This window comes from Salvelinus sp. IW2-2015, linkage group LG9, assembly GCF_002910315.2.
Source record: "Salvelinus sp. IW2-2015 linkage group LG9, ASM291031v2, whole genome shotgun sequence".
In the NCBI taxonomy this organism is placed as follows: Eukaryota; Metazoa; Chordata; class Actinopteri; order Salmoniformes; family Salmonidae; genus Salvelinus; species Salvelinus sp. IW2-2015.
In genome coordinates, this window is record NC_036849.1 from 4,945,626 (window position 1) to 4,966,745 (window position 21,120).

At 43.2% G+C, this 21,120-nt stretch overlaps 1 protein-coding gene across 1 annotated transcript in view; it reads left to right on the plus strand.

Annotated features, from left to right (window-relative positions):
* LOC111968471 (endoribonuclease Dicer-like) overlaps window positions 1–19,973 on the plus strand; it is a 43,418-nt gene extending 23,445 nt beyond the window's left edge. Inside the window, 16 exon segments of the mRNA XM_070445115.1 lie at window positions 1,687–1,840; window positions 2,232–2,414; window positions 2,660–2,765; window positions 6,540–6,715; window positions 6,850–7,245; window positions 7,247–7,700; window positions 7,998–8,150; window positions 8,463–8,615; window positions 9,676–9,831; window positions 10,305–10,480; window positions 10,742–10,997; window positions 13,837–14,089; window positions 14,370–14,638; window positions 15,767–15,929; window positions 16,141–16,216; window positions 16,475–19,973. Of these exon segments, the coding sequence (XP_070301216.1) occupies window positions 1,687–1,840; window positions 2,232–2,414; window positions 2,660–2,765; window positions 6,540–6,715; window positions 6,850–7,245; window positions 7,247–7,700; window positions 7,998–8,150; window positions 8,463–8,615; window positions 9,676–9,831; window positions 10,305–10,480; window positions 10,742–10,997; window positions 13,837–14,089; window positions 14,370–14,638; window positions 15,767–15,929; window positions 16,141–16,216; window positions 16,475–16,628 (3,278 nt within the window). The 3' untranslated portion in view covers window positions 16,629–19,973.
* Window positions 19,974–21,120: the final 1,147 nt, after the last annotated feature.

Consider the following 21,120-nt stretch of genomic DNA (forward strand, 5'->3'; position numbering starts at 1 on the left):
AATTTTGCCCCATTCCTCCTGACAGAGCTGGTGTAACTGAGTCAGGTTTGTAGGCCTCCTTGCTCCCACATGCTTTTTCAGTTTTGCCCACACATTTTCTATGGGATTGAGGTCAGGGCTTTGTGATGGCCACTCCAACACCTTGACTTTGTTGTCCTTAAGCCATTGTGCCACAACTTTGGAAGTATGCTTGGGGTCATTGTCCATTTGGAAGACCCATTCACAACCAAGCATTAACTTCCTGACGGATGTCTTGAGATGTTGCTTCAATATATCCACATAATTTTCCTACCTCATGATGCCATCTATTTTCTGAAGTTCACCAGTCCCTCCTGCAGCAAAGCACCCCCACAACATGATGCTGCAACCCCCGTGCTTCACGGTTGGGATGGTGTTCTTCGGCTTGCAAGATGTTCTTCGGACCCTTTTTCCTCCAAACGTAACGATGGTCATTATGGCCAAACAGTTCTATTTTGGTTCCATCAGACCAGAGGACATTTCTCCAAAAAGTTAATTTTTTGTCTCCATGTGCAGTTGCAAACCGTAGTCTGGCTTTTTAATGGCGGTTTTGGAGCAGTGGCTTCTTCCTTGCTGAGTGGCCTTTCAGGTTATGTCGATATAGGACACGTTTTAATGTGGATATAGATCTTTGTAATTGTTTCCTCCAGCATCTTCACAAGGTCCTTTGCTGTTATTTTGGGATTGATTTGCACTTTTCGCACCAAAGTATGTTTATCTCTAGGAGACAGAATGCGTCTTCTTCCTGAGCGGTATGACTGCTCCATGGTCCCATTGTTACGGTTGTTGTCGGAATGAGACCAAGGTGCAGCATGGTAGACGTACATATGAATTTATATAAACGAACACCAAAAAAACAAGAAAGATAAACGACACGTAATGTAGCGCTAAACCAGCAACTAACAAAAACAAGATCCCACAACAGCAAGTGGGAAACAGGGCTGCCTAAGTATGATTCCCAATCAGAGACAACGATAGACAGCTGCCTCTGATTGGGAACCATACTCGGCCAAAAACAAAGAAATAGACAACATAGAATGCCCACCCCAAATCACACCCTGACCTAACCAAATAGAGAAATAAAACGGCTCTCTTAAGGTCAGGGCGTGACACCCTTGGTGTTTATACTTGCGTACTATTGTTTGTACAGATGAACGTGGTACCTTCAGGCGTTTGGAAATTGCTCCCAAGGATGAACCAGACTTGTGGAGGTCTAAATTTTTTGAAAATTTCCAAGCTGTTTAAAGGCACAGTCAACTTAGTGTATGTAAACTTCTGACCCACTGGAATTGTGATACAGTGAATTATAAGTGAAATAATCTGTCTGTAAACAATTGTTGGACAAATTACTTGTGTCATGCACAAAGTAGATGTCCTAACCGACTTCCCAAAACTATAGTTTGTTAACAAGAAATGTGTGTAGTGGTTAAAAAACAAAGAAATGTGTGTAGTGGTTTTAATGACTCCAACATAAGTGTATGTAAACTTCCGACTTTTATTTAAAAAACGGTATTGGAAAATCATACTGAGGGTGTTTCGAAATACCCTGGGATATGGTGTAAATACGGTATACCACCCAACCCTAGTGTCAAGTCAGCTAATTTCCAATGTCTGAAAGTATTCATTCACCATGTAAACTTCCATTGTTTACATTGTCTCTACTTCCAGTTGAGGATTCAATCACTCTAGATTTGGACTTTAAATTCATGGAGGACATAGAGAAGTCTGAGGCTCGTACTGGCATTCCTACCACCCTGTACACCAAGCAGAACCCCTTCACCTTCAAACTGGAAGACTACCAAGACGCTGTCATCATTCCACGGTACGCTGCTTGCTTCACCTTACGCTGCTTGCTTCACCCCTCCCTGACTGAGGAGCCAAATAGCTCCCTGTATATAGTGCACTTCTTTTGACCAGGGTCCATAGGGAAGAGACTTGATTTAAACAGGATACAATTAATTTGATATGAGCCATAAGATTATACACTGAACAAAAATATAAACGCAACATGTAAGGTGTTGGTCCCATGTTTCATGAGCTGAAATAAAAGATCCCAGAAATGCTCCATACGCACAAAAAACATTTCTCGTTCAACCGGATATTAGGAATGTGTCCTTCATGTTTTGTTTTTTTACACTAAGTGTATATCTTCACTGTTCCATTTATGCCAACCCTTGACCTCTAATCCCTGTCTCTCTCTCTCTCTCTCTCAGGTATCGTAACTTTGACCAGCCTCACCGTTTCTACGTGGCTGACGTTTACACAGACCTCACACCACTTAGCAAGTTCCCGTCGCCGGAGTATGAGACTTTTGCTGAGTACTACAAAACCAAGTACAACCTGGACCTATCCAATGTAAACCAGCCACTATTGGATGTCGACCACACCTCCTCACGGTGAGAGAGAGGAGAGGTGGAAGGAGATGGGGAGGAAGGAGGGAGAGAGAGGAAAATGTATCTTATTCATCTCCATCATCATAAGGATGCCCTTATGAGGTCTCTCAGACCTCCACGGATGGTGGGGGGAGCACCATCAAAATAGAAAGATATGGGGAGAACACTTTATCTGTACCTTTACACCCATGAAGGTTACTGTATCTGAACTACTGTGTAACTCAACCAGTTCTGACCTCTGCCTGCAGACTGAACCTCTTAACCCCTCGCCACCTAAACCAGAAGGGGAAAGCACTGCCTCTCAGCAGTACAGAGAAGAGGAAGGCCAAGTGGGAGAGTCTACAGAACAAACAGGTAATCTAGTCTACATACAAAGCCATGGATCCACCTTCCACCATATTTAGAGATGAAGACTAACTCTGAAGATGGTCTAAAACAGGGTTCCCCAACTGGCGGTCCGTGGGCCGAATTTGGCCCGCTGGTGATTGTATTTGGCCCCCCATGTTTTCTGAGCAAATAAACATTTTTTTATTTCGTTTTGTAATTGTTGGACGTAAAAGACTGTAAAAACATCAGCTAATCAGCTGCAAATGAGTAACATTTTGGAAATCTGTTCAAAGTATTCCCACGCATAATATATGATCGTATACAAATGTATGCAAGGTTTCAAAGTATTATGTTTTTGCCAAAGAGTGAAGGAAAAGCAGCCAACAAGTGCTCAGCATATGTGGGAACTCATTCAAGACTGTTGGAAAAGCATTCCAGGTGACTACCTCATGAAGGTGGTTGAGAGAATGACAAGAGCGTGGAAAGCTGTCATCAAGGCAAAAGGTGGCTACTTTGAAGAAACTCAAATATAGAATATATTTAGATTTGTTTAACACTTCTTTGGTTATTACATGATTCCATGTGTTATTTCATAGTTTTGATGTCTTAAACTATTATTCTATAATGTAGAAAATAGTCAAAATAAAGAAACACCCTTGAATGAGTAGGTGTGTCCAAACTTTTGACTGGTACTGTAGGCGAGTGGGTAATCCGCCTCTTCCATCAGTCCTATTAGCCAATGTGCAATCATTGGATAATAAAATGGATGAGCTCCGATCAAGACTAACCTACGAACTGAACGTTTAAAAACTGTAATATCTTTATGTTTCACCGAGTTGTGGCTGAATGACGACATGGATAACGTACAGCTGGTTTGGTTTTCTGTGCATCGGCAAGATAGAACAGCTGTAAGACAAGGGGTAAGACAAGGGGTTGCGGTCTGTGTCTATTTGTAGATAACAGCTCGTGCAGGAAATCTAATATTAAAGAAGTCTCAAGGTTTTGAATCGCCTCAGGTAAAGTATCTCATAATAAGCTGTATACCACACTATTTACCAAGAGAGTTTTCATCTATATTTTTTGTAGCTATTTACCACCACAAACCTTTGCTGGCACTAAGACCGCACTCAACGAGCTGTATAAGGCCATAAGGAAACAAGAAAATGCTCCTCGTGGCCGGGGACTTTAAAGCAGGGAAACTTAAATCTGTTTACCTAATTTCTACAAGCATGTCATATGTACAAAACTCTAGACCACCTTTACTCCACACGCAGAGATGCCTAGAAAGCTCTCCCTCGCCCTCCATTTGGCAAATTTGACCATAACTATCCTCCTGATTCTTGCTTACAAGAGAACTCTAAAGAAGGAAGCACCAGTGACTCGCGCAATACGGAAGTGGTCAGATGACGCAGATGCTAAGCTGCAAGACTATTTTGCTAGCACAGACTGGAATATGTTCCGGGATTCTTCCAATGGCATTGAGGAGTACACCACATCAGTCACTGGCTTCATCAATAAGTGCATCGATGACGACATCCCCACAGTAACCGTACGTACATATCCTAACCAGAAGCCATGGAAGCCCAACCAGTGCTGCCGCTTTCAAGGAGCGGGATTCTAACCCAAAAGCTTATAAGAAATCCCTTCATGCCCTTCGACGAACCATCAAACTGGCGAAGCGTCAATATAGATTGAATAAGATTGAATCGTACTACACCGACTGCGACGTTCGTCGGATTTTGTAAACTATTACGGACTACAAAGGGAAGCACAGCCGCGAGCTGCACAGTGACACAAGCCTACCAGACGAGCTAAATGACTTCTATGCTCAATTCAAGGCAAGCAACACTGAAGCATGCATGAGAGCACCAGCTGTTCTGGACAACTGTGTGTTCACGCTCTCCGTAGCTGATGTGAACAAGACCTTTTAAACAAGTCTACATTCACAAGGCCGCAGGGCTAGACGATTACCAGGACGTGTACTCTTGAGTATGCGCTGACCAACTTGCAAGTGTCTTCACTAATATTTCCAACCTGTCCCTGACTGAGTCTGTAGTACCAACATGTTTCAAGCAAACCACCATAGTCCCTGTGCCCAAGAACACCAAGGTAACCTGCCTAAATGACTACCGACCCATAGCACTCACTTCGGTAGACATGAAGTGCTTTGAAAGGCTGGTCATGGCTCACATCAACACCATTATCACAGAAACCCTAGACCTACTCCAATTTGCATACCGCCCCAACAGATCCACAGATGACACAATCTCTATTGTACGCCACACTGCCCTTTCCCACCTGGACAAAAGGAACACCTACGTGAGAATGCTATTCATTGACTACAGCTCAGCGTTCAAAACCATAGTGCCCTCAAAGCTTATCACTAAGGTAAGGACCTTGTGACTAAACACCTCCCTCTGCAACTGGATCCTGGACTTCTTGACAGTCAGCCCCCAGGAGGTAAGGGTAGGTAACAACACATCTGCCACGCTGATCCTTAACACGGGGGCCCCTCAGGGGTGCGTGCTCAGTCCCCTCCTGTACTCCCTGTTCACCCACGACTGCATGGCCAAGCACGACTCCAACACCATCATTAAGTTTTCCTACGACACAACAGTGGTAGGCCTGATCACCGACAATGATGAGACAGCTTATAGTGAGGAGGTCAGAGAGCTGGCAGTGTGGTGCCAGGATAACAACTTGTCCCTCAACGTGATCAAGACAAAGGAGATGATCGTGGACTACAGGAAAAGGAGGGCCGATCATGTCCCCATTCTCATCGACGGGGCTGTAGTTGAGCAGGTTGAGAGCTTCAAGTTCCTTGGTGTCCACATCACCAACAAACTATCATGGTCCAAACACACCAAGACAGTCGTGAAGAGGGCACGACAACACGTGGCCAATCCCCCCTCAAGAGCCTGAAAAGATTTGGCATGTGTCCTCAGATCTTCAAGGTTCTACAGCTGCACCATCGAGAGCATCCTGACAGAAGGTAGTGTGTACGGCCCAGTACATCACTGGGGTCAAGCTTCCTGCCACCCAGGACCTCTATACCAGGCGGTGTCAGAGGAAGGCCCTAAAAATTGCCAAAGACTCCAGCCACTCTAGTCATAAACTGTTCTCTCTGCTACCTTACGGCAAGCAGTACCGGAGCGCCAAGTCCAGGTCCAAAAGGCTTCTTAACAGCTTCTACCCCCAAGCCATAAGTCTCCTGAACAGCTAATCAAATGGCTACCCGGACTATTTGCATTGACCCCACCCATACCCCCACCCCCATTTTTACACTGCTGCTACTCTGTTTATTATCTATGCATAGTCACTTTACCTCTACTTACATGTACATAATACCTTAATTACCTCGACTAACCGGTGCCCCCGCACATTGACTCTGTACCGGTACCCCCTTTATATAGCTTCGCTACTGTTATTGTATTGTTGCTCTTTAATTATTTATTTTTCTCTTTTCTTTTTTATTGTATTTAATTTTTCTTTAAACAGCATTGTTGGTTAAGTGCTTGTAAGTAAGCATTTCACTGTAAGGTCTACACCTGTTGTATTCGGCATATGTGACAGATAATATTTGATTTGATCCCTGGTCTAGAATCTAGATTAGAGTATGTTGGAGAACTATCTTCTCCTACTTCTAGAAATATGTTTCCTCCCCTCCACAACTTGTTCACAGAGCTGTGTGCCATCTACCTCATCCCAGTATCTACTTTATTTCTGGCTCTAGCCTACAAACATCTGGAAGGATGTCGAATTTTCTTTCTCTTTTTCTTCCCCTCACCTCTGCCCTTCCAGATCCTGGTCCCAGAGCTATGTGCCATCCACCCCATCCCAGCCTCTCTGTGGCGGAAGGCTGTGTGTCTCCCCAGCATACTGTACCGCCTCCACTGCCTCCTCACAGCTGAGGAGCTGAGGGCCCAGACAGCCAGCAACGCTGGAGTTGGAGCCCAGACCCTGCCCCCTGACTTCAGGTACATCTGATACATTTTGCTTTGATGAATTTGATGACATTTTGAAAAACTATCCCTTTTAATAATTGATTTAATGACTGGCTGTTTAATAACACCCTACTCTCCAACACTAACATCTCACTCTGTCTTTATAGGTATCCAAACCTGGACTTTGGATGGAAGAAATCCATCGACAGCAAGTCTTTCATCTGTCCGCATGATGAGGAAGAGTATGATGATGATGATGAGGAGGAGGAAGAGGATAGCGGTGATGAGAACTGTAAACATCACGACCAGACTGCAGCCCCTGACCCTGCTGTTGCTCAGCAACCCTGTAGTGACTGTCATGTCTCCTCCCAGCCTGAGAGGGGTGATGTCAGCAAATACCCAGAAGCTGACAGGCCAGAGGAGGAGGAGCCCCAGCAGCCAGACTCTGCCTCCTGCACCAATACCCTCACTAACGGCACTGCTGCCGTCGCCAAAGACAACAGTGAGAACGGCGACCACACACACCTTCATGACGGACGTGATAGCTGCCAGTTCCTCCCTGCTGGCCCTGGAGAGCGAAGAAGTATCAACAACAATGACAACACAATCCACTACCTCAGTTCTTCCTGTGCAGCTCTCTCCAAGCACAGAGAACCAGAATCTAACCCCAACACAGCCCTGGACCCAGTCTCAGCTTCAGCACCCTCAGCCCCGGACCCAGCCTCAGCCCCGGACCCAACCTCAGCCCTGGACCCAGCCTCGACCCCCACAGCCTAGAGATGAATGTAAACCAGGGGGGACCACAGGGCTCCGTGAGGGCGATGGACACTACGTGAATCAAGCTACCTCAGACTCCTGCAGCCCAGCAACAGTGACGTGGCCCAAAGGCACCGCTCCCATCACAACCACAGCACTTTTACCTGACTACTCAAAGACTCAGGAGACCAGTTCCACAGGGGGGGACACACCTGGCCCCTGCCCCAAGATCCTGGGGCCCAACCCGGGGCTTATCCTTCAGGTAGGGATGGGTTCAACACAAGTTTTTCAGAGTCAGTTCTTTGGTCGATTAATTGATGACCTAATTGAAGTTTTGATTGTTTTAGCTAATGAATATGTCCAGCAATTCAAAATATCAGTTAAATGTGTTGTTTTCGATGTTCGATTCCCACATTTTTGAATCAATTCGGATGCTCTGAATAGACTAACCGATTAATGTAACTGATCCCCTACCTTTAGGCCCTGAACAAAAAATGTATTACTTAAAAAAATGAAAAAGGCAAGCACTCACTTATAAGTTTCAATTGAATCCTTTTAGGCCCTGACCCTATCCAACGCCAGCGATGGCTTCAACCTGGAGCGTCTGGAGATGCTGGGAGACTCGTTCTTGAAGCACGCCATCACCACCTACCTGTTCTGTACTTACCCCGACGCACACGAGGGACGACTCTCCTACATGAGGAGCAAGAAGGTGAGTCTGGCAGCGGGTTGGGGGGAATGGAGTTTGCCACTGCGTCCCAAATGGCACTCTTTATAGTGCACTACTTTTGACCATGGCCCGCATATCGTCAAAAGTAGTGCGCTATATAGGGAATAGGGTTGAATGTCTGAATGGAATGTTTGTCAATGGAATGCTTTGTGTTTGCCTATTTGCTGTAAGAGAGTTTGTTTTTTGTTATTGACACATATGCCCATAATTTTCTCATGTTTCATGTATTTTAAGAAAGTACGGATATGATCTATGTGTGAAATGGTGTGAAGTGAATTATTTTCTGTCTAACAGGTGAGCAACTGTAACTTGTATCGTCTGGGGAAGAAGAAAGGTCTTCCAAGCAGGATGGTAGTGTCCATATTTGATCCGCCGGTCAACTGGCTGCCCCCTGGCTACGTGGTCAACGTGGACGAGAGCAGCGAAGACAAATGGGATGAGGATGAGGTACGTGATGCTCTGTTATTCATGAGACCACCAGAGGGCAGGCTTTCACCTTACTGGTATACTTCAACTGATAGTGTTTCCTCCATATGATACCGAAGGAGATTGTCAATAAATGCACATGGGTAAGCTTTATAAACAGTACATGAATTATCTCTTGTTATAGTAGCTTTCTCTCTGTTAGTGAACATGTAGACATTCTTATACATTATCCTAATGAATGCTAAATATAAAATAAGAAAAATGTAGCATGAATTATTATGAGAACAGCAGGGTAGTAAACGGTACAGGGTGATAAGGGGTTGTTAGGGAAACTTGGGTATAGCTGGAGACTCTTCCTGGGCTGTTCGGGAGGTGTGTGTGTCAGAGGTATATGAGGTCAACCACAGTGTTGAATTTTGTTAGGCTGGCAAGTCTGCATTTACTTACCGTGTGTGTGCTCGTCGTGTGTGTGCGAGAGAGAAAGTGGAGAGTGTATGCGTAACACTGTGTGGTGTACCGTGTGTGCATAATGTGCTCGGGGCAATGTAATTTTCAGTGTCAAGGCCTGGCTGTATTCTGACAAAATTAGATGTCAGTGCCATTAGCATTTAATGAATATGCATTAGAGAATTTCCCACACGGTCAACTTTATGGGTTATTAATGATTATTAATGTAACATTCAGGACGCAGCTTGTCAGATATTGAATTGCATTAGGCCTATGAGTCATTGAGTTGGATAGGCCTGCCTCCCCTCTCACATCCAAAGCCCTCTTAGCTGACCTAATGCTGTGGTGAGAGTGAAACTCTGAGACTATAATCTGTGTAAATCCCACTGTGGGGCTTGACCACGGCTTCAGGAGTCGACTACAGGCCTGGAGGCACCACTGGATTAAAGAGACGATAGGTAATAAGACATTAATACAATCCACATAGTAATCCATCCACTTTTTCTGTCTCCCATTCTCACTATTCTTCTACCCTCTTCCTTTCGTTGTTTCTCTCTCGCCATCCTCGCACTTACTCCCTCATCTTTCCCTCCTCTCTCCCTCTCCCTCCTTCCTTCCTCACTCCTTCTTTCAGACCAAAGAGGACCCCCTGGACAACGGTAGTGCTGGAAAGGAGTTCTGTGAGGATGAGGTGGAGCTCGAGGAGGAGTTGCTGGAGGAGGATGAAGATCTGAGGTGGAAGGAGTCTAAAGAAGAAGTCAACATCGAGGACGACCTGGAGTACTACCAGGTAGGGAGGAGTTCAGCACAAGTATCTGTCCCAAATGGCACCCTATTCCCTATATAGTGCACTACAAGTATATGTCCCAAATGGCACCCTATTCCCTATATAGTGCACTACTTTTGACCTGGGCCCATGTGGCTCTGGTCAAAAGAAGTGCCCTACTATAGGGAATAGGGTGCCATTTGGGACATAATTACGTTTTTCAGAATTGATTAGGCAAGGTGATGGTTAGTGGTGATAAAAACATATTTTTTACTAATAAATCTTAAGTTCTCTTGGCCAAATATAGTAAGAGGTATGAATGCATACTAGACACATGCTTACTTATCTATTACAGGGGAAAAAAGCTGAATCAAAACACAATCTAGTTTATTTAAAATAATTTGTCTGTCCAGCTATGGAAAACACCACTTATAAATAATACAGATGCCCCCCCATCAACGAATGTATTCATTGCTCTAACTCATCCCTACTACCAGGAGCACGTTAAGTTCATCGACAACATGCTCATGGGCTCCTCCGTCCGCTCCTCCTCCCCTGCAGCCGAGCCCAGCTTCGGGGTGTGGAAACCCCCCAAGAAACCTGGCCCGGTCCCCACCCCCGACTACCCCTCGGAGCCTGGCGGTGGTGGCTCAGTAGATGAGTTTGACTACAGGTGAGTCCCCCACCCCCATACTATTTAAAGTGGAACCTGAGCACCTAGGTGGAAAAGCGCTATATTAATACAATCAATTACGAAGTCATTAAGCTTTGTCTGAACCAGAATGGCCCATAGGGCAGGAGCCGATTTCCTGTTTCTGTAGCTTGAGGCAGCTTTGATGTACAAGTAAACCCCCTGGACAAGATGCTAGTCTATCGCAGGGCAAGGTGGATAAGTGCAATATAAATCCATTAAATTATTATGCATTATTATTAGCTCGTGGGACGCCATGTGTTACTTGGACCCCAGCAAGGCGGGGGAGGAGGATGATTTCGTGGTGGGTTTCTGGAACCCGTCTGAGGAGAACTGTGGGGTGGAGCTGGCAAAACAGTCCATCTCCTACGACCTGCACACGGAGCAGTGCATCGCTGACAAGAGCATCGCTGACTGTATAGAGGCACTGCTGGGCTGCTACCTCACCAGCTGTGGGGAGAGGGCTGCTCAGATGTTCCTCTGCTCACTGGGACTCAAGGTATATACACCACCTCTATCTAGAATGAACTTTCATGTCCCCAAGGAGTAAATTGTCTTATACACACAGTACTGCTGGATACAAAATAGACACTGTACATTACACACTCTACATAATACAAACATTCCATGTTACCCTTGTCATACACATTCTCATATTGCCACATAAATACATACATACACTACATTACCCAAAGTATGTGGACACCTGCTCGTCGAACATCTCATTCCAAAATCATGGACATTAATATGGAGTTGGTCCCCCCTTTGCTGCTATAACAGCCTCCACTCTTCTGGGAAGGCTTTCCACTAGGTGTTGGAACATTGCTGCGGGGACTTGCTTCCATTCAGCCACAAGAGCATTAGTGAGGTCGGGCACTGATGTTGGGCGATTAGGCCTGGCTCGCAGTCTGCGTTCCAATTCATCCTAAATGTGTTCGGTGGGGTTAAGGTCAGGGCTATGTGCAGGCCAGTCGAGTTCTTCCACACCGCTCACGACAAACCATTTCTGTATGGACCTCGCAATGTGCACGGGGGCATTGTCATACTGAAACAGGAAAGGGCCTTCCCCAAACTGCTGCCACAAAGTTGGAAGCACAGAATTGTCTAGAATGTCATTGTATGCTGTAGCGTTAAAATTTCCCTTCGCCGGATCTAAGGGGCCTAGCACGAACCATGAAAAGCATCCCCAGACGATGCATTCGGGCAGGTAGCGTTCTGCTGGCATCCGCCAAACCCAGATTCTGCCAGATAGTGAAGCGTGATTCATCACTCCAGAGAAGGCGTATCCACTGCTCCAGAGTCCAATGGCGGCGAGCTTTACACCACTCCAGCCGATGCTTGGCATTGCACATGGTGATCTTAGGCTTGTGTGCAGCTGCTTGGCCATAGAATCCCATTTCATGAAGCTCCCAACGAACAGTTATTGTGCTGACGTTGCTTCCAGAGGCAGTTTGGAACTTGGTAGTGAGTGTTGCCACCGAAGACAAACTATTTTTACACACTTCAGCACACGGCGTTTCCGTTCTGTGAGCTTGTGTGGCCCACTACTTCGTGGCTGAGCCGTTGTTGCTCCTAGACATTTCCACTTCACAATAACAGCACTTACAGTTGATCGGGGCAGCTCTAGCAGGGCAGAAATTTGTCAAACTGACTTGTTGGAAAGATGGCATCCTATGACGGTGCCATGTTGAAAGTCACTGAGCTCTTCAGTAAGGCCATTCTACTGCTAATGTTTGTCTATGGAGATCGCATGGCTGTGTGCTCGATTTTGTACACCTGTCAGCAAAGAGTGTGGCTAAAATAGCCGAATCCACTAATTTGAAGGGGTGTCCACATACTTTTGTTTATGTAGTGGATTTATGTGTATATACAGTACCAGTCAAACATTTGGACACCCCTACTCATTCCAGGGTTTTTCTTTATTTTTACCATTTTCTACATTATAGAATAATAGTGAAGACATACATCAAAACTATGAAATAGCACATATGGAATCACGTAGTAACCAAAGAAGTGTTAAACAAATCTAAATATATTTTATATTTGAGATTCTTCAAATTAGCCACCCTTTGCATTGATGACAGCTTTGCACACTCTTGGCATTCTCTCAACCAGCTTCATGAGGTAGTCACCTGGAATGCATTTCAATTAACAGGTGTGCCTCAGAAATTGCAGCCCAAATAAAAGCTTTAGACAAGCAATGAACATTAGACTGGTGGAAATCTGTCCTTGGTCTGATGAGTCCAAATTTGAGATTTTTGGTTCCAACCACCGTATCTTTGTAAGATAGAGTAGGTGACCTGATGATCTCTGCATGTGTAGTTACCACCATGAAGCATGGAGTAAGAGGTGTGATGGTGTGGGGGTGCTTTGCTGGTGACACTGTCAGTGATTTATTTAGAATTCAAGGCACACTTAACAAGCATGGCTACCACAGCATTCTGCAGCGATACGCTATCCCATCTGGTGTGCGCTTTGTGGGACTATCATTTGTTTTTCAACAGGACAATGACCACAAACACACCACCAGGGTGTGTAATGGCTATTTGACCAAGAAGGAGAGTGATGGAGTGCTGCATCAGATGACCTGGCCTCCACAATCACCTGACCTCAACCCAATTGGGATGGTTTGGGATGAGTTGGGCCGCAGAGTGAAGGAAATGCAGCCAACAAGTGCTCAAGACTGTTGGAAAAGCATTCCTCATAAAGCTGGTTGAGAGAATGTCGAGAGTGTGCTTATCATCAAGGCAAAGGATGGCTATTTTGAGGAATCTGAAATATTAAATATATTTTGATTTGATTAACACTTTTTTGGTTACTTTATGATTCCATATCTGTTATTTCATAGTTTTGATGTCTTCACTATTATTCTACAATGTAGAAAATAGTCAAATAAAGAAAAACCCTCGAATGAGTAGGTGTGTCCAAACTTTTGACTGGTACTATGTGTGTGTATATATATATATATATATATGTACTTATTATTTCATAGTAACTTCCTATTTTTGTGTTGATGGCTACCCAATGTGGACCTGAAAGATTCAATGGAATATTTTTTCTGTTTTTTTGCTTTGGAATTTCCATTTAAAAAGCTACAAAATCATTGTAACGTCATTATTTCATAACGCGTTTAATGTAAAAAAAAATATATTGAAATCGAAAACCGTGATAATTTTTCAATGATTGTGACTTTATATTCCAATAACAATGTCAACGGATCAAAACAAGTATTACAGGTGGAGAGGAAGTTCTTCCACTACAATACAAATACTTTTGAGCAGCTGATGCAAGCTTTGTAGTTCAATAATAAAATCTTTCTCTATCAATGTATCAAACAGGTGTTACCGGTGGAGAGTCGGACTCTGAGGGAGGAGGGCGGAGTCACAGAGGTAGCGAACCTTGACCTCCAATATGGCTGGCTGAAGATCCCGCCCCGCTGCATGTTCGACCACCCGGACGCAGAGCGCACCCTCAACCATCTCATCTCCGGCTTTGAGAACTTTGAGAGGAAAATCAGCTACACCTTCCAGAACAAGGCCTACCTGCTGCAGGCGTTCACACACGCCTCCTACCATTATAATACCATTACAGGTTAGAAATATCACAATATTAGGTGAGGACCTAATAATAACACAAGGTGAGGGCCTGTAGTAGCACAGCAACCCAATTCAATTGCAATATGATCATACCTGAGGGGCTGTGATATCACAATACCATTAGCTGAACCATTGTAAAGAAGCAGAAAAAAAACTTTAAATAGTTGATTCCAGCTTGCCTTTAGTATGTCTGCTCAGTGATAAGCGTACTTTGTGTCGGCTTAGTATCACTCCTTCCTGCTCTCTTTCTCGTCCCCGCTCTCTCTCTGTCCCAGATTGTTACCAGCGGCTGGAGTTTCTTGGCGATGCAATTTTAGACTACCTCATAACGAAGCACCTTTATGAAGACCCTCGCCAACACTCTCCCGGCGTGCTCACAGACCTGCGCTCGGCACTCGTCAACAACACTATCTTCGCCTCCCTGGCCGTCCAGTACGACTACCACAAGTACTTCAAGGCTGTGTCGCCCGAGCTGTTCCACGTCATCGATGACTTTGTGCAATTCCAGCTGGAGAAGAAGGAGATGCAAGGCATGGACTCTGAGGTGTGTTTACGGTTAGGTGGTCCATCTCCGGCACCCTATTCCCTATATAGAGCCCGTAGGGCTCTGGTCAAAAGTGGTGCACTATATAGGGAATAGGGTGCCATTTGAGATGCAGCTTTGGTGAAGAAGTTGTTTGTTGTGGTGTATTTATTGGTGCTTTCTGGATGAGAAACAAAAGTTGCATGTGTTTGTTTGTCATAGTGCGATGTACATCTGTTGTATTTCTCTTCTTCTACTGTTCGGAATGTCCGACCATTCCCAATTTTCACAGCACACCCCAGTGTATATGTTGACCAATACATTTTTGCAGGGACATAATGATAGCTTTTGGCCTTGTTGATAATTACTAACATTTAAATGTGTTTTGTGGGACATAATCATGTTTTTTCTGCCCCTATTGCTAATTATTAACAGCCCAAAACATGGGCTGTCAGTTCTTATGAATCTGTTTTATATTTTGTTGAGTTTTGAGTATTGGACAGAGAGTTGGATTGGAGTGAGAGCAGTTGGATTTAATTTATTTTGTAATGCCTATCTTGGCAGTGAATCTGGTCTCGTTTGAGCAGTGCTGGTTTTATGCCTAAGGGACAACATTGGATACAGTAAGAGGAAAAACAAATTCAGGAACATTGGTAAATATTTTCCCCTTAATAAGCACAACTGGACGACGGGGTCTCCAGAGTGTGCAAGGGTACAGCTGACTAAGTTTTTGGGATTAAATGTAATACAGTAACAACTTGAATACAGTTCAATACCTGTATCACTCGTATTCAATACTTCTAATAAACTATTGACGCTTGCCGATTATACATTTGCAATCTTCTATCGGCGTAGGCCTATACGTAAAATGAGGTGTGGAATAGATATTTTTCTCAGATTACATTTTCAAAGGAAAATGCTAAATTCACTCTATAGCTGACGTTTACTTTTTTCTAAGTGCATTTGTTACTGGATGGATATGATATGAAATAGGGGACAGTGCCCAGTCAGAGTTATTAGAAAGATGCCACACTACAGCACAGACAATCATTTTTTTTCCTTTAATCCATTCGAGACAAAATCTTTCTTTTTTTCACCCTAATAAAAACAACTTGTACTTCATCTCTGTTAGTCCACCCTTTCTTTCAGCTGCGGCGGTCAGAGGAAGACGAGGCGAAAGAGGAGGATATTGAGGTCCCCAAGGCAATGGGAGACCTCTTTGAGTCGCTAGCCGGAGCAATTTACATGGATAGCAGGATGTCACTGGAGACTGTGTGGCAAGTGTATTATCCAATGATGAGGCCACTTATAGGTAAGGAGGAGAGAAACGGAGAGAGGGAAACTTCGACCACATTGTAGATTTCCTCTTTTCTGATTGTTTGATAGTTCATGCAGGGAGGCTTTTAGTTCCACTGATTTGCAAAATGTAAAGGTTCTCATATTTGTCTGTCCCAGTGATACATCATATTGAGGAAGTAAAAAGATGAGGGTTCGTGTTATAACACTTTTCTTTTCCCTCGCAGAGAAATTCTCAGCTAATGTCCCTCGCTCTCCGGTGCGGGAGCTGTTGGAGATGTAGCCAGAGACGGCCAAGTTCAGGTAAGAAGATTTTTTTTACACTATTTTTTTTGATGGTTTTAGCTTACATACTTGATTGCAATTAATGTAATCTTTCCCATTCTTTTCTATCCCCTCACCCTCTACCCTATATAGATCCTAAAATTACAAATGCATTGTTTTATACAATATTTTTACCATATTTAATCAGTTTCTAGAATGAAAGTTTTTCTGGTTGTGCTGCTAGGATGCTATTGTCCCTCTAGTGTCCTTTATGTAATTCTTTGCCCTCCCCTTCAGCCCTGCAGAGAGGACGTACGACGGGAAGGTCCGTGTGACGGTGGAGGTCGTAGGCAAGGGCGTGGGCCGCAGCTACCGGATCGCCAAGTCTGCCGCCGCGCGCCGGGCTCTGCGCAGCCTCAAAGCCAACCAACCTCAGGTCCCGAACAACTGAGCGTCACACGCTAACTAGCTAGCTACTGACGCTAGCAACTGACACTAGCTACCTACAACTGTTACTAGCCGGTAGCCACTGATGCTAGCTACTGACGCTAACCAGTAGTTACCGGTGCTAGCGATTGATGCTAGTTACCAATACAGCGCAACATTAGCCCTGTATCTCCAGCGCACAATGGCGCAGCCAAGGAACGTTCTGTAGAGACCTGGGGAAGTCCCAACACAACAAGAGAGCTGATCTGGTCGTAACAGATTTTACGTTGGATTTTTTTTGTTGCGCAAACACAATCTTTACTTTCCTTCTCTGCTTTGTGTAATCACAAGAGTGCTTTATTAACATATAGCAAAGTGTTAAAAAGAAAAAAAAGGTCAGGTGTCGCTTTGTTTGCTTTGTGTCAGTGAGATATGAGGCTTATGCTTATTATGAGTAATTTTAGATTGTACATAGATGGTTCAAATCAAACGTGTAAATCAAAAAAACGCTAAACTCCTCAGTCTGTGCACTAGTGCCAGTTTTAAAGTGTTTTTTAAAAACGCTATGGCTAAGAACATGGCAAGCAGAGGCCAGACCACCGACGAAATAGACCATTGGGGCCCACCTCTGTCTGAACTCTCTTGAGATGGTATTCTTAGGATGTGTCTCAAATGGCACCCTTTCCCCTATATACGACCCTATGGGCCCTGGTCAAAAGTAGTGCACTATATAGGGAATAGGGTGCCATTAGGAATGCTGCGTCAGTCATTATTGCACTTATTCCATTACGGTCTGTTGTGTTGAGAATTGTGTGGTCTGATGGACACAAATAATATACGTAACAATATCTATAAATTGATGATGAAATCTAAATATTATTTGCCTTACATACTAAGGCCCTTCCTCGTATCCTGAAAAAAATGTATAGAAAGTCAACATACCCAGTTACTGTAATTTAAAAATAGATTTCAAACAGCATTTGAGAATGCATGTTCGTGTAGCTTATGTATTAATAACAATGGCAACTGGATGGCTTATATAAACATTATAAATCTATCAATATATCTAAAGTGAAAGAAATGATATGTTTATTATGACATAAGTCGAAACTTTGGTTTCAAGTATGTCTTTTGATACTAAGATTGATAATGTTCCTTTTGATCACCTTTTGGTCATTTTTTTAGCATTTAGTTATGTCTCTATTGGCTGAGTTGTTTATAAATATTATGAAAAAGAAGACATATCACCCAGGTAATATGCTGCAGATTTTGTATGAATTGGATACTTCTGTAAGGCACAGAGCACCTTTTAAGTACCGTCTTTAGGACACACAGACAACGTTGTTCTTCAACAGAATTGCGGTTCACACATCCCTTTACGCGTCAAAGCTTATGCAGATGTGGCGCTACAGGGTTGCACATGTGAGTTCCTAGGGATATGGGTACCAGCCTTTTTGTTTTATTATTTAGTTCAAACACATTGTGACTACATAGCTTCGTAGACTAAATGTTTTTATTTTCTCTCAAAAATGTCATTAGGCCCTCTTCACTTGAATAGCTCAGTTGATTGCATGCAAAAAAAATTGGGTGCCATGATTTTTTCTCTCGTTTTAAGCTTGAATTTTTATCATTTTTGCACTGTACCTACAATACCTCTTTATTTGACCTTTCAAATCTGTCAGTCCGGTTGATTGACCTGTTTTAGCAGCCGTCAAGCTGTAGAGGTTTAGCTTCGTTGTTGTCATAGTTTTTTCCCTCTCCCCTCTTTTGATTTAATGCTTGAAGATTTGGTTGGGTTAAACCAGAGGGTATTCTCATTCTGCACATACATAGGCCTAAAGTAATGTGTTTAGTCTCTGTTGAGCATCAATCCTCTTTAAATGAAAAATAAATGAATTAGCAATGATCCGAGGAGGGTTCCATCTGTACTGTAGCTTGTTGAGGTAAGCCGATTGCACTCTAAATCTCTCTCTCTCACCTTGTGTGGCCAGCCCAGTCTTACTGTAGGTTGAAGACTCTTAAGATTCTAGATTTCCAGATCCTAAGATTCTAGATTCTAAGATAATTTCTCACTCTACTTCTATTTCTCACTCTACTCTCAACTTATTTGAAAATGGCATTCCTCACAGCTGTTTCATTCCTTAAACTGTACACCCGTGTTGTCCTAAAACAGTGGGTGTGCAAGAAACGTAATTAAGCTCTTTCAAATGATTAACTTAGTAGTGCCCAAAGTGAATGAATGAATTAGGAGGTTTGTGGTGCATTTTATGGTATTATATTTGATATATATATCATGTATGCTTCCGACGCTTTCCGTTAGTATGGCAACTTGGGCAAATGTATGGCTAAGTCATAAAATCCTACCGTAGGTATACTACCTCAGAAGACACTGCACTCTGATCATTGCCAGTCACAATGTCTTGTTTAAATATATATCAATACAAATGAACTGTTTTTCCTGGACACAACTGCAATTTGACAAATATCTATTGCAGTGACATATATACTGTAGTCTTTTTACTGTGATATCCGTACCTTGAAAAATGTAATCTATCTATAGACATGTATAAACTCATGTAATTCTTTGCAAAGAGGCAACATTCCCACAGAGTTACTTGTATCTATTTGATGATGACGTATATTTTTGACAGCCGAATAACGCAAACTGAAACAGTGCCTTTCGACTTACAGTATCCTGACTAATCAAGTGAATTCTGCAACTCTTGTCTCTCGAAGGCAACCTTGCCTACAGTAGCTGCAACGAGCCTAGTACTGTTTGTTCATAGTGGGTATGTGTGTATGCATGCAATACTATTACTTAACCTGGTGCCATACAATGGAATTTGGTTTCTGACCTTTGGAATACCCATGTAAATATGCTGAATTTATACATTTTTGATAACAGCATTCAAAAGTTGTGTGTGTATGTGACTAGAAGGAAGGCTTAACTAAACGACAGTGGTGTATATTATATTATAACATTATTATATATATTAATATTCTGAGTTTGTTTTATAACATATAATTTGACATCAGACGCTCTCAAGCAGCAGTTGTGTGACCCCGTTAAGCATTTGTTAAGTAGTGAAATTTGGTCTAAAGTGTACATTGGTTCCCCCCAAGGAGGGGGACTTCATCATAATAAGCATCAAGCATCGGACTGGAGATTGGAGCTTCAGGCACTACCAAAGCACACTGTCTCTCTCCAACACTCAGCCAGTCTAAAGAACTGCAGCTAATGTAACATTCATCTATATATGTTTTGGTTTGTTCTGTTATGTGTTCCGGAATTTCAATGCGTGCGTGCACACACTCAAATGTTTTATTTGGGGCGATGACTTTAAAATAATATGAAATCACTCACATGGTACCACACCCATTGTCTTTTTTTCACTGATGAAAATACACAATTAGGAAATTATCATTCAAGCCAGATGTTGCAGCATGATCAATTTCCAACAACCTGAGTGTTGTATTAGTAAAGGTGTTTGATGGGAGTGTAGTTATAAGGTAGTCCTCAATTGTTTGTGGACTTGGCAACGGATAATTGTTTTTTGTTTGCTTTTGCTTTTTGTACATGTAGCACAATTTAGCATTGCACTTGGGCACCATACTTTACCTCATGTCAGAGAAAGAGTCAAAGTGTTTATATGATGCTGCCTTTATGTGAAGAGGAGGAACAACTTGTGGTTTAGACTTTGCTGCTGTTTTGATTGCTGTTATTTTACAATTGTATTTAAAGGGTCAGACACAGAGAGATCTGACTGCCGATGTGTACATGGCACCCCTGCCCAGAGTGTCAGCAGTTAAGTTTTTGTTGTTCACCTATAACTGTTTTATCTCTGATTTGCTTTGTTTAAATAAGGCCACAAGGTGACAGTAGCTAGTTTGGCTTGTGCCTGCTGTAGCTAATGTAAGCTAACGCGCAAGCTGCGCTAATGTTGTTAGCTAGCTAGAATTTGTAGTAAGCCCTTGTTCATATTAACCAGATGGCCACAACTAGATAACTAGCAACATTATATTTGAATCACACTGGATACGTTTTTGAATGAAGCATCTTACTAGATCGTTAGCTTGGTTAAGCATTTAGTGCATTGTGCTGCACTTACCACCCCATTCGTTTCATATAAAATGTGTGTGACTGCCAAGCTCAGTTAGCAAGCTAACATTAGCTAACTAATGAGCAGGTGCACATTATCAAACTGAACCTAACAAAAAAATAATTCAAGGACAAAACTCCTTAGCTAGATGTAGATTATGTAAAGACTTGCTCTAGGGAAAAAATGAATTATGCGGCTTTATTAGTTTCAACAATTGTGACGAAAGGGGGGTGGATTACATCAGAAAAGTCCCCTATTTTTTTCTGTACGAATAACTCACTTCTGTCAGATCCTCCACGTGGGGGTCGTACTCTCTGATTGGCTCAAAGTCACGTTGTCGGCCACTGACGATCATTGTGGTTCTACTAGTAGAAACGACAGGTTCGTCTGTACCAGGTCCGGACACAGCAGCGGGGC